Source organism: Poecilia latipinna, unplaced genomic scaffold, assembly GCF_001443285.1.
Source record: "Poecilia latipinna isolate Pla-1442-1.1 unplaced genomic scaffold, P_latipinna-1.0 Scaffold1401, whole genome shotgun sequence".
Classification (NCBI taxonomy): Eukaryota; Metazoa; Chordata; class Actinopteri; order Cyprinodontiformes; family Poeciliidae; genus Poecilia; species Poecilia latipinna.
The window spans coordinates 160,958-174,064 of NW_015114017.1; the positions used below are offsets into that span (position 1 = coordinate 160,958).

At 39.2% G+C, this 13,107-nt stretch overlaps 3 protein-coding genes across 3 annotated transcripts in view; all 3 read right to left on the reverse strand.

Annotated features, from left to right (window-relative positions):
- Positions 1-2,246, reverse strand: part of LOC106962345 (eosinophil peroxidase-like) — an 8,313-nt gene extending 6,067 nt beyond the window's left edge. The window contains exons 1-8 of the mRNA XM_015056715.1: positions 1,967-2,246; positions 1,757-1,825; positions 1,442-1,529; positions 1,158-1,333; positions 938-1,070; positions 643-772; positions 351-557; positions 5-260 (exon numbers count right to left, since the gene is read on the reverse strand). Coding sequence (XP_014912201.1) covers positions 5-260; positions 351-557; positions 643-772; positions 938-1,070; positions 1,158-1,333; positions 1,442-1,529; positions 1,757-1,823 — 1,057 coding nt within the window. The 5' untranslated portion in view covers positions 1,824-1,825; positions 1,967-2,246. The remainder of the gene's footprint in view (positions 1-4; positions 261-350; positions 558-642; positions 773-937; positions 1,071-1,157; positions 1,334-1,441; positions 1,530-1,756; positions 1,826-1,966) is intronic.
- A 2,308-nt stretch (positions 2,247-4,554) lies between these two features.
- LOC106962346 (eosinophil peroxidase-like) lies at positions 4,555-9,369 on the reverse strand. The gene is made up of 8 exons (XM_015056716.1): positions 9,288-9,369; positions 9,077-9,142; positions 8,836-8,923; positions 8,556-8,731; positions 8,345-8,477; positions 7,942-8,071; positions 7,276-7,482; positions 4,555-4,569 (listed from the first exon to the last, which is right to left on the reverse strand). Exons 2-8 carry the CDS (start codon positions 9,138-9,140, stop codon positions 4,555-4,557), a joined length of 813 nt encoding a protein of 270 aa, XP_014912202.1. The 5' UTR covers positions 9,141-9,142; positions 9,288-9,369.
- A 2,849-nt stretch (positions 9,370-12,218) lies between these two features.
- LOC106962347 (collagen alpha-1(X) chain-like) lies at positions 12,219-13,065 on the reverse strand (the record flags this gene model as incomplete). The annotated part of the gene is made up of 2 exons (XM_015056718.1): positions 12,219-12,905; positions 13,015-13,065. Coding segments are annotated over 2 exons (500 nt in total), but the record flags the coding sequence as incomplete, so codon positions are not given.
- Positions 13,066-13,107: the final 42 nt, after the last annotated feature.

Genomic DNA, 13,107 nt, shown 5'->3' on the forward strand with positions numbered 1-13,107 from the left:
CGGCCGTTGTCTTTAAAGTCTTTATTCACCCTCAACAATCCCTGATCAGTAGTGAGGTTTCGGAGACTGCGAGCTTTGCTGTCATCAGAACCATAGACCTGACCCACATCGATGAAGGCCGTCAGAGTGTTCATCTGCTGCCGGACAGTGGGTGAGCCAAAGATGTGTCCGGTGTTACCAGAACCACAAGCTGGCGCGGAGCGGGAGAATGGCATGCACTCTTCAGAGTCATCCCGAATGCGAGGATCACCTGAGGGAAACTGTTTAGAGGACATGAAACTTTTACACTTCAATGCTTCAAATGTGTTTTAGCTTTTGTTAATGTAATGCTTTAAAGTTTTAACACAGACCTCTATGGGGAAGCATGGCTCTGTGTTGCCGCAGGTCTTTTCACAATCAATGCCATCATTAAATGACCTGATGGAGGGAGAGTGAGGGGTGAAAGTGATGTCATGGTCAGTCCACTGGCCAAAGATTGTCACCAGGTGGGTGTAGAGGGGGTCATTCTCCACATCAGAGTTAGCTGTTGCCAAGATACGGTTGGACACATCTCTCACCTGAGGGAGAAATGGAGACAAAGATAACAAGTGTTGTCATCTGGACATCATAAAGGGGACAATAAGATATACTCTATGTGCTTACCAAGGGAAGAAGGTGATCGTTGACTTTCACGTCATGAGTCCAGCCTTTAGGAGAACTGATGCGATCTTCATACTCAGCAGGCAGCCAGCGGAGGAACGGGATGTTGGAGGCACCCCAGCGAGGGTTGTCACTATAAGTGACAACAATAAAACCCAAGTTTGATACTCCCATAGTTTTGAAATGTTACAAATTATTTTGAATGATATTTGCTGCTGTTGTATTTTTGGTTATCCAACTTTTGCTTCTGGCTATCGGTGACATTAAGCAAACTACTGATAATGAATATTTCCCTTACAGGTTGTTGCAGATGCTGTTTGCCGTCCGATATTTGTTGATATTGGGAAGATCCCGGCAGTAAATATTTCTGACTTGAGCAGCGCAGCCTGTCAGATTGGCGATCACATCCAGATCACCCTTAGAGATAAGGTCTAAATGAAGCATAAGGAAAGCAAATCTTAGCTGTGTGACGTCAATTCATGCAAGCAAGCCTTAAAGAGATAAATTCAGATTCATACCTGTGGCATTGATGGAGCGTTTGTGACGTTTGGACAGGTAGTGGTTAATCACATGCAGAGTGTTGGCCATGTAGTCTGCAGCGCGCACCGCCTGTCTGGATGGTCCATTGGGCTGCTTCAGCATTCTCAGGATGTCTGCAGGGCTTGCTGCATTTCTCCTCACCCGGTCAAGGCTCCTGTGTTGTTTAAATGGTTCAGGTATTTGTTCACATATTTCTTGATGATCATTCAGTTCAACATTAAGCAGCAAAAGAAAGGAAGAGGAGCAGGAGTTTTACACTCACACTTGGCGGGAGTACGTATAGGCGTCATCCACATTGGTTTTAGCCTTTTTCACACATTTTTCGATGAAACTGCGGCTCAAATGGCGTTCTGAATGCAAACAGAATCAGTTTCCTTAGTTCCTTTTTTGAACTAGTTATGGAATAGAGAAATCTTTTAATGTAACAAAATTAGGAAATCCAGTTATATTAGTTATGTCATATTTAAAAGGATGTTGTTTCCCTTTTAACAAAAAAAATGGTTACTTTAAAGTTTTACTTCTGTAATAAATCTGTTTTCAATTCTTTGTAAGACATTGGAAGAAGAAAATTACTCACTGGCATCCACTTGGCATTGCAAGCCAAGGGTTAAACCAACAGCCAATAGGCAGAGGAACTTATTCATCTCTAAAAGAAAAAATAAATATTCTCATCACATTACATATTGGAGTGAAAACATATTTTCCAATTTTGTAACTGAAAAACATGTATATTTCCCAACATTTATTATAAAACAAGCTTAGGAATGTTAAGAATGAATAAGATCACCTGCTATGAAGTTGAGCCTCAAGTCCTCAGTTGTCTGTCTGCATTCACGTTGGACTTCCAGCAGTGTCAGAAGCTACTGACTTTTGCAGTCAATATCTTTCTTTTTATACAATCTGGGTGTGTCGTTTCGCGCAGCATTACATGCTGGTAAACCTGCCAAGACTTAGACAAAGAATTAATTTAGTCCTTCCTTCTTCCTGGTTTTCAACATCCTTCCTTCAAAACTTCAACATTAAGTAAATACATACCTGTCAACACATATGCTTTTGGCTTTTGTTTTCTTTCTTTTTTTGTTTTTGTTTTGTTTTTTGCAGTTTAAAAGATACCATCAGCATGCATTTATATGTAGCAGTAAACAGTCTTCGAAGATGCAAGAGCCAAAAAGGTTCTTAAGAATCTGATGCGGTTCTGGTTGTTCATTTTTCTGTTCATGCATTTTATCATAAAGAGAATGTTAAACTGCAGATATGCAAGTTACACTGTCACTTTGCATACCTGCAGAAAATGACTTGTTGGTTTCCAGCAATCAGTGGGGAAGCAGTGTGGTACACCTCAGACAGGTCACCTGTCCATCCAGATCATTTTGGTGTCTGACTATTCTTTTTTTCACATTTTGTCCCTGTACAAATGGCTGTTTCCTGTTTCCTCTGTTTTCCCCATTTTCCTGAACTCTGCTCACTTCTTGGCTCCTTGTGTGTTCCCCTTTTTTTGTTGTTGTTGTTGTTGTTTTTGTTTTCTTTTTGTTGGGTTTTTTGTAAGTTGGTTTGAATTCTATATAAAAACTCATATCATCATTCATATTCTGTTTTTTTGTCTTGCATTTTGGTGCAATTTATTTCTCACACATCATGACACATTGTTGGTTTTGAACCAGGCGCAGTCGTTCGAAATTCCTTCTTATGTGACAAATACTTCATGAAATGATAAGAACAGAAAAAGAAAAACAACTTTTCAATCCTTTTCTGATTTGAGTTGAAGTTTGTCTGCATTTGTGCAAATGAAGAGAGACAGAATGCTTTTTTGGCGTCATATTAAAAATAACATGAAGCCGAAACATCATAGGCGAAATCGAACATTTACAAATGTAGATCCCACAAGGTCTCAAGTTTATAAAATTGTCCAGTCTGAATGACCCTCCACCCACCTCCACTACTTCAGAAGCAAGCCCCTTCGATTAAAGTTCATGATGCTGTCAAACCTCCACCAACACTCCTGTGCGTTCATTTACTTTTAACCAGCTTTTATGACTCGCAGTTATCGTCCCGGACATCATTAATTCCTCCTCATTAATTAGCTTTAAAAAGGAAAAACTTATCTGGTACTCTTTGGTCCCTAAACAGTCACTGATTGTAGAAACCTGGCTCAGATGCTGATGAGGGTTATAGGAGTAAAATGGATTACTTCAGACAATAGGAGGAGTTGAAAAGAAGAAATGCATCAAAGCTAAACCTTAAAGCTGTTTTAACATGCAGCTCATGTAAATACAATATATATTACTCATGGACATCTTGTTTTCCCTCACAAACCCCATGGAAAAATATATTTAATGCTTTGCCTTTTATCAGATGTTTAGAAAAAACACATTTGCATGTAAAGCAGCTTCTGTAATAAAGATGAATACCAGTTACAGAAGTCAGCTACTTGTTTTAGACCTACCAGGAAAAACAAGTAGCTGACAATAGCTATCTACCGTAAGTCATAGATCATATCCTTCTCATGTACAGATGAGAGAGAGGTTTTCCTCAGAGCTAAAGTCAGAGTTGAAGAGAGTTCATGGGCTGGGCCAACTTGCATGTATTCAGAGAGGAATGAGCTCTGAGATGAAATGATTGCCAGGAAGACAAGTCATTTCTAAGAAAACCATAAAAAAAATGAGGAAGGCAGAGGAATGGGGAAACAGATTAGCTTTTGTAAGTTGTATACATTTTGCTCTCATATGGAAAACTTCCATAAAAACATTATGCATGTCAATGAATCAATATTATTATCAACTTTAATGCAATGCATCAATGTATTATCAGTGGCCAAAAACTACATTATCATTGTGTCTGTCACACATGGGTTGTATCAACCTTCCAGACCGCTCTGGTCCTCTGGTTCTGGTCTGCTCTGCATCCACAGAACCAGAACCAAACATGGAGAAGCAGCTTCTGTGCACCACAAATCTGGAATAAACTTCCAGAAAACTGCAAAACAGCAGAAACACCGAGTGCCTTGAAATCAAGACTAAAAATCCACCTGCTTTTGAAACATAATTAATGAAACATTAATCAATAATTTGATGTGTAACAATGGCATTTGACAAAATGTAATGTTTCAGTTGTTGACTGTGTCTTCTATGACTGTATTTTTGTGTTTCTATGATGTAAAGCAGTTTGAAATGCCTTGTTGCTGGAAGGTGCTATACAAATACATTTTGATTCAATTTGCTTTGATACAAATGTTGCATTCCCCATGTCAAGCCACTTCAGACAATGTTTTTTACGGCTTCTTCCCTGGCCCTTTCTGCAATCCTATAGAAAGGGAACGACTGTTGCACATTTATTCAGAATCCTGTTTTAAGATTAAAGTAAATTCTGCATTTCATTTCAAAGTCCCAGAGCCTGGAGGAAGAACATTAAGGCACAGAATCCACATTGCTTTATATCCAGCGTGACGTTTCCACAGTCAGTGGTGGTTTAGGGTGTATTTTCTGATTTCCAATGTCAACACAGTCATCCACCAGGAGATTATAGAGCACTCCATGCTTCCTTCTGCTGACAAGATGTATGGAGATTCTGATTTTATTTTCCTACATGACCTGGTCCCTGCTCACACTGCCAAAGGTACCAAAAGCTGGTTTGATTGGCCAGCAAACTCCCCTGACCTAAACCCCATAGAAAATCAATGAGTTGTGGCCAAAAGGAAGATAAGAAACAACAGACCCAACAAGGCAGATGACCTGAAGGCAGCTATCAAAGAACTCTGGGCTCCATTACACCTTCACAGGGCCACAGGTTGATCGCCTCTATGTCATGGTGCATTGATGCAGTTGTTCACGCAAGAGGAGACCCAACCAAGGACGGAGTGAATAGAAAGACGTTTTAGAAGCCTGGCAATGGTGCTTAAATGTATGTTTTTGATTGGCTTAATGCGATATTCTGATTTTCTGAGACATTGAATGTTGAGTTTTCTTTATTTACAACCCATAATCATATGACCTGCAAAACTTAAAAGCTTAAAACATGTTGTTTCTGAAAATAATCTTTATAAAATGGCAGTTTCAGTTCCAACAAATATTGCACTTTTACACGATATTCTATTTATTTTTAGATGTGCTAGAAGTGTTGTTCCCTTTTCTACGGGGAGTCTACAGAGTTTAGAAAGCTATGTCCATATTTTTTAATGTATCCAAATAGTGCTAATTCCAAAAACACTGGTAAAGTTTTTTTTTTTTTTTTTTATAAATGTGGATGATTAAGCTCAGGTTACAAAAAATCTAGTATTATTAAATGTTTGCTGCTTCCCTAACTTTAGTTGACAGATGATTGTTTTTGCTGTAATCAGATCCATCAGACTGGAATGCTGCTTAGCCACACAGATCTACTTACTGGCACCATGTGGGTGTTCACTCATCAGGCAGATATGACAAAAAAGAAACTACAAGTAGACTAGTCATGAGAGTTTTCTTTTTAAGTGGTTGACCACATGGCATGCAACTTATGGCTGCAGCATATTTATCACAATGTTGCTCACTGGAAACTGTGATAAGAACCTACATAAGTTTTTGTTCTGGCTACAGATTGTTTCCATTTTAAGCGTCATTGAAAGTATTCAAAAATGATAATAGGCTAAATCTATCCATTCATTTGCTAGATCCCTTTAATCCAGGGTTGCATTGGGACTTCTGTCATTCACCAGCAGTCAAATGGCGAGACGTAGAAAACACCCTGGGCACTCTCCTGTCCTAATAGGCGTTACAGTAGCTGCAGTTCCATTACAAATGTGCGCAAATGTTTGTCTATATTCTGCAAATGTTAAAAAAAACACATATAATTTTTGCAATTGGGGTGTTCCAATTAAATAAGAAATTAAATTAAAATCACACGTGAATAAGTTTGTTCACTCGATAAGTCAATAAAAATCATGTCAGAGACGGTTGTAAACGGTTACATAAAATTTTGTGTGTGTATGATTAATGGAAATGCTGCTAATGACACTTTTGTTCTATTACGAAAAGTCAAATCAATGTCATATTTCTTTGAAATACAGTTTAGGACTTTATAAACCTGCAAATTTTCATAAATGCTTTTTTGGAAGAATTTGTGAGAGGAAGCCAGAATACCTAAAGATAACAAGAACATGAAAACTCTGTGCTCATTAACCCAGTTGAGATCTGAAGCCAGGTCCTTCTTCATGCTGTGAGGCAACATTACGAATAACTACCATACCATGCAGAGCTCAGCAGATACCACTAGCTAATATTTATAAAGTCCAGCCTCTAAAGGTAAGAAGATTCAGTGTTTGATCTGCTGCTTTGCTTATCTTAATCTGAAAGAAACATTAAAGGAACAAACTCAGAGGAACTCTGAGAAGAACATGAGTAGATATTCACCTTTGTGCTGAGTATCATTGTGTAATTATAGGAAAAGGTGGTATTAACTCAGAAGTGGTTCTTGGTAGACTTTCAGATTTCCATGTGTGAAATATTCTGAAAACCACATATTTTAGGGAAATATGTGCAAAAAGGTTTAAGTGGTATGCACAATAGATGCAAAAATTGTGTTAAACACAGCAGTCTGCACAAGCTCTTTCTAAATATTCATGACATGTTTTAAGAGAAGACATGCACACTTCTTTAACCCATTTGACAAGAAAACATTTTTGCCATCAATAGTCATCTAACTAAAAGTGTATTTTTAAAAAATGACCAATATGCAAAACTGTTTGCTTGACAAAAACTTGTGTTACAGCAATGGGTGAGCGAAATGGTTTTGCTGTTTTCAAATGTGTCTAAAGCTGCTATTTGCATGAAAGAGAATCTCAGCTCCTCACTGTACCGAATATCTGAAAACACAATCTGTCCTCACTCACTTCTTTCCCTCTTTTATCTTAAAATCGGTTCTCATGATCTTGCAGGTCAAAGTAAACATGTATCAAGTGAACAAGAAACTCCGATCTGAAACACAAGCAGGGTGTATTTATTTCACCTGAAGTATAAAATCTCTCATTATCTTTAGCACACAGGGCTCATGCTGCTGTTGNCACTTCAATGCTTCAAATGTGTTTTAGCTTTTGTTAATGTAATGCTTTAAAGTTTTAACACAGACCTCTATGGGGAAGCATGGCTCTGTGTTGCTGCAGGTGTTTTCACAATCAATGCCATCATTAAATGACCTGATGGAGGGAGAGTGAGGGGTGAAAGTGATGTCGTGGTCAGTCCACTGGCCAAAGATTGTCACCAGGTGGGTGTAGAGGGGGTCAGTCTCCACATCAGAGTTAGCTGTTGCCAAGATACGGTTGGACACTTCTCTCACCTGAGGGAGAAATGGAGACAAAGATAACAAGTGTTGTCATCTGGATGCAGTGGCGCAAAAAGTAGGCATGCAGCGCATGCAACGCATTGGAGCACTGCACCAGAGGGGGCATCAAAACCCCGTCTGGAGGGGGCGGCGCGCCGATTATGTTTTCGCATACACTTGAGCGCACTTACGCTCCTTCACCTCAGGCCCATAACGGGGTAAATCTAGCGAGTTTTACCTTCACGTACCTTTGTGTCGGAGGTGGGGAGGGGAGGGGGTTAGAGTGAGCGTATGTTTTCTATGCATCCACCTGAGAAATGTAGCGCGTGTGCTCCTTCGCCTTCACGTACCTTCCTTGGGTGTGGGGGAGAGGGGAGGGGGAATTTATGTGTTCGCATCCACCTGAATAATATGTAGTTGCGTCCCTGTCTGGATGTCATAAAGGAGAGAAGAAGATGTACTCTATGTGCTTACCAAGGGAAGAAGGTGATTGTTGACTCTCAAGTCATGAGTCCAGCCTTTAGGAGTACTGATGCCATCTTCATACTCAGCAGGCAGCCAGCGGAGGAACGGGATGTTGGAGGCACCCCAGCGAGGGTTTTCACTATGAAAAATAAATAAATAAAAACACATGTTCAGTTGTGAAGTTTCTTTGTATTTGCAGTGGGTTCCAACAAAAGCCAGAGAGGATTCTGCGTGTTTGACCCCAAATCTGTCATGCAAATGCAAAACAATCCTCACTTAGGACAAATGGGGAGATAAAAAAAAAACACTCTTTTTTGTTATACCCCCATGAACTTCTTGTAACCAAAGCTCTCTCAGATATTTTTTTATGTTGGGTTAGAACATGTAAGTCAGTAAGTAGTAGTTGCCTCACATGTTGTTGCAGACGCTGTTTGCAGTACGAAACTTGTTCAGATTGGGAACACTTTCACAAGAAATATTTTCGAGTTGTGCAGCACAGCCTGTCAGCCTGGCGATCACTTCCAGATCCTCAGTAGAGATCAGATCTAATTTAAATCACAGAAAAATAATTGCTATGATTTATGAAACAAACGAGTCAACCGGAAAGGGGTAAATCTGAATACCTGTGGCGTTGATGGAGCGTCTGTGACGTTTGGACAGGTAGCGGTTAATCACGTCCAGAGTGTTGACCATGTAGTCTGCAGCGCGCACCGCCTGTCTGGATTTTCCGTTTGGCTGATACCCCAGATTCCTGATAGCTGCAAAACTTGCTGAGTTTCTCTTGACCCTGTCAACGCTCCTGTGTGACGCATAGTTCAAACTGATTAATATCCTCATATGGAAAATGTTCAGCGTAGTGACCTGCTGTTTGTCGAAAGAACAGCATCGGGCCTTTGCACTCACTCTCGGCGGGAGTATGTGTAGGCTTCATCCACGTTGGCTTTGGCTTGGTTTGCACATTTTTCTATGAATCTTTTACTCAAACGAGGTTCTGAAAATATATTATAAGTATATTAATTCACTAATCCAGTTTCGATAATGATGAGAGCATACAATAGTAATAGTGTGATCATGTCACAAAAAGCGGGATATTTACAAAATTAACATTAAACATGACTAGATGCGGCATTTAAAATCGACTTACCTGCAGCCTGAAAGTGCAAGCAAAGGGTGAGACCCACTGCCAGCAAGCACAGAAACCGATGCATTTCTGAAAAATAGATAAATACTTTCTGTAACATGTTTAACATATTAATCCATTAGATTTTTTTGTTTATTATTAACGCAATCAACATTTTCAATTATCCAAAAGAAAATAATTTGCACTTTAAAATAAAAATATATATGAAAGATACCTGTGTGAGAGAAAGTGCAGGTTAAGGTTTCTCAGCATCTAGTCGTTAGATACCGACTGCTGCTGCTGAGGTGAGATTGGGGTTTCATGAGGTAAAGTCAAGAATTTCTTCATTCCATTGCATCTGATTTCGGGAATACATTGTTTTCTAGTTCCTCCTCTGTATCCTTATTGAAAAAGTTCATTGCTAAAAACTCACAAACACACACGTATGCACACGCACGCACGCACACACGCACGCACGCACGCACACACACACACACACACACACAAACCATGCAGACATAGTAGAATGACGCAGTGAAAAATGTCGCGATTATTCAGATAAGTGACGCGACTGATCGCTTCTGGAATGCAACACAACGAGATGTCTTTTAGATGCTTGTTTGTTTTCTTAGGGAATGACTTGCCTCCTATTTATGGATTAAGACTTTTATACTGGACAGAAACTTAAAAAAAAAAAGAAAAGAAAAACAGGCCGACACTTTGAATGTCTTCTTCTCTCTGTTTTATGTCTCCGAGAAAAGAAAAACGTTTAAATAAACTGTAATCTTATTTGTTTTTTTTCTAATAAAATACATTTTATTCAAAAATAAATTACACAATGTTTTGGGTTCTTAAAGAGATTGTCCAACTGCTGTTCAGCAATGTCATCGAGTTGACTATAAGCCTTGTCAACTATTGTCAACAAACCTTAAGCTGTAAACTATACGGCTTACAACTTATAGTAAATAAATAATAATAATAATATTTTCTGTAATTGTTTAAAAATAACCATGTTTAGAAAGAAATTAAATTATGACTTAAAGCTTTAAGTATGTTATATTGGGTTTCACTTCCTGTTGGAATTGTCTATATTTACTTCATCATTAACTTGACGGTAATTAACGGTAATTTCATAATGTGTTAATTTAATACTGTAATTTGGCGTAATTAACTTTAATATCTCTTAAATGTTCTAAGTAACTGACTAATTGCTTGAAACATCACAATAGCCGAGTTGAGACTCTTTTATTTAACATGTTTCAGGCTTTGTTCTGGTGCGAGTGAGCATTGATCCTGTTCGGGAAATTCATGTAATTTGGCTGTTGGTTATACAGTTGCTTTTTTTAATCGACAAGTTAAAAAGCTCTTTGTTGAAATTGCAAGTCAACTATTTAAATTGTGACCTAGGAAGTTTTGCAAAAACTTTAATTTGGGGAACTCATTATAAGGCGATAACTTCTCTCTGTTTTAGGTAGGATTCGGTTCGTTTGTTTTATTATATTACAAGGAATATGGAGCTTAAAAGTATAGTTCAAATGGCCTAATTGTCATGAGGTGGGGGTTGAAGTGGTGAGGAGAGAACGCTGAGACCCAGGTTATGGTGATGATGATGAATTTAATGGTGAAAATAAAGCTCCACAGTCCATACAGGCAGCACGGCAGAGACTAGCACACAGCTAAGTACCGGTAGCAACTGATTCATCAGACTCGACGGGAGCAAGCACAAACCAGGACTTTACAGTTCAACTGGCGAGTGACAAACTACAACACGACGGCAGTAGACAAACTTAGACAAGGACCCGACGAAGAACACAGACACAGGTGGGTAATCAGGTAAGTAGACACACCTGGGGAGCAATCAACGGGGAGGACAGGACAGAGACTCACAGGAACACAGGACTGAACACAGAGAAACTCAAAAATAAACACACAGAAACACGGAACCTAACACTAATTAAAAATTGATAGCAGATCTAATCTCAACATGTAATCTCAAGATAGTATTAATTTCTTTAAAAATGTACAATACAGTAGGATTGATCAGGAATGTTCTAACAATCGCTTGAATTTTTTTAAAAACTTATTATTATTATTATTATTATTATTATTATTATTATTATTATTATTATTATTACAGTTCATCCATTCACTCCCTGATTAGACAGCTGGTCATAGATTTCAAAAGAAAATAGCAAAAGGGTTCTGTAACCGTCTCCATTATCAAGTCTCAATCTAGCCAGTTAAAGTCTGGATTGGTTCTTGCCAAGTTGGGTGTGTCTCCATTGGTAGTGTGTTCCTCACTGCTTGGACGAGCAGTAACGAAACCGCACGTAAGTTTTTGTCCAATTATGGGATCTTGCGCTTGTACGCAAGATCATTGTTGCCCTGTTCAGATTGAATTGTTGATTTGCAGTTCACCATCTCAGCAACAATAGTCTTGTCACAGTTTGATTCATAGTAAACACAGTATTTTTGGGGATGTTGAAGGGAGCCAGTGTGGGAGGTGTTCTCTGGATGTCCACTGTCATGACACTGGACTCCAGATGGTTTTGACCACACCAGTGGACCAGTCCATCCACCTCCAGTCTGTATAACTCTTCACTGTCATCATTGTCAGAATCCAAATGGAAACAAATGAGTCCCATTGACCTCAATTTGTACTGGGACTTCTATAGTGACCCTAGGCCTTAGATAAAGTTTGGAGTTTACTGTGAAAGCCAAACTGTCTTGTGAAAGGTGCAATCCCTAGAGAATAATTTATATTGACTTGTCAATCCAGTTATATGTAATTGCAAACAGATTCAGAAATGATTCAATTACCGGTTAATAAAGTAATCCATCAATTTACATCAATCATCTTTTCACATTTCTTTTCTCTGAAATTTCCAATTTACTGGAAATAATTTTATGTTGTTCTTTGTCATACTTAGTATGACTGAACAGTAACATTAACCACATGTTTCAGCTACAGTCTTGTTTTAATATGGACCCAGTGTTAAAGGTGAAAAACCAAATGGTTTTCTGTATAAAACATCAGTCACATCCATGTTCATGGAATATTTCATCTGTTCATTCAGAAACAATGTATTCAGCTCTGTAAGATACCTGTCCTGAGCTTTGTTATGGATCACTTCAAATCTCTCCTAAATAAACGAAGTTCACATAATGCAGATACACATTTTATTCACGTGTTTCTGTTACAATTTAGTGCATTCTTTATTCACAGCAGAAAAGTACAGCAGTTCATAATCAATCCTTTCTTAATCGTGATCACATAGGTTCAAGGTATAATAAAGAATAGTGAGGGGGGGAAATAGACTCATTCATGACTTCAGGTTCACTCAGTTTTTTACTTCTTAATTTTGAGTGCTTTAAATAAAAAGTGCAAACTGGACGAGTATCTACTACTCAGTGAACAGCAGATGGCCAGAGAAGAAGCTGTCACTGGTCAGTCCGTTGCCGCCATTGTTAGCAATCAGCCACACCCTGTCTCCCTTTGCAAGCTTGATGAAGGTGCTGCCACTGGCTGTGATGTAGCCGTTCTGGCGGGTGGTGAATGAGTGCAGAACCAGGGTTCCATTGCGGAGCAGATCCAAGCTGCCTGCACTGTCATAGATGGTGCAGTGGAACTCAAACTCATAGACACCTGGGTGCTCACAGGTGAAAAAGCCGGTCTTGGGGTCATAGCTGTTCTGTCCGTTGTAGATGACATCATGGAAGGTGATGGGGGTACCAGCTTTGGGGAAGTTGTTACCAAGGCGCACAGAGAAGGCGACATGCTCTGCTGCACCAGAAGGTCCGGGAGGTCCAGGGGGTCCTGGGGGTCCTGGCGGACCAGGTGGCCCTGCCGGTCCTTTAAGAACAAATACATGAGTAACATTATAGTTAAGATCATCTATGGGCTTTCAAGACAATATACCGTCAGTAATAATGATGACCATATAATGAAGTGGAAAATTTACCTGGGGGACCTGGTGGACCTTGAGCCCGTTGTTGACTATCTGGATTTTGAGCTGGAGAAAATATATCAAATCAATGTATTTACTATAACTTCA

Bases quoted from the DNA above. Each gene is read 5' to 3' on its own strand.
- LOC106962346 (XM_015056716.1), bottom strand. From the start codon at position 9,140: ATGCATCGGTTTCTGTGCTTGCTGGCAGTGGGTCTCACCCTTTGCTTG. The intron at 8,072-8,344 runs GTGAGGCAACTA...TATTTTTCATAG, and splicing joins AACAGCGTCTGCAACAACAT to TGAAAACCCTCGCTGGGGTG. The intron at 7,483-7,941 runs GTAAGCACATAG...TTTCTCCCTCAG, and splicing joins ACAATCACCTTCTTCCCTTG to GTGAGAGAAGTGTCCAACCG.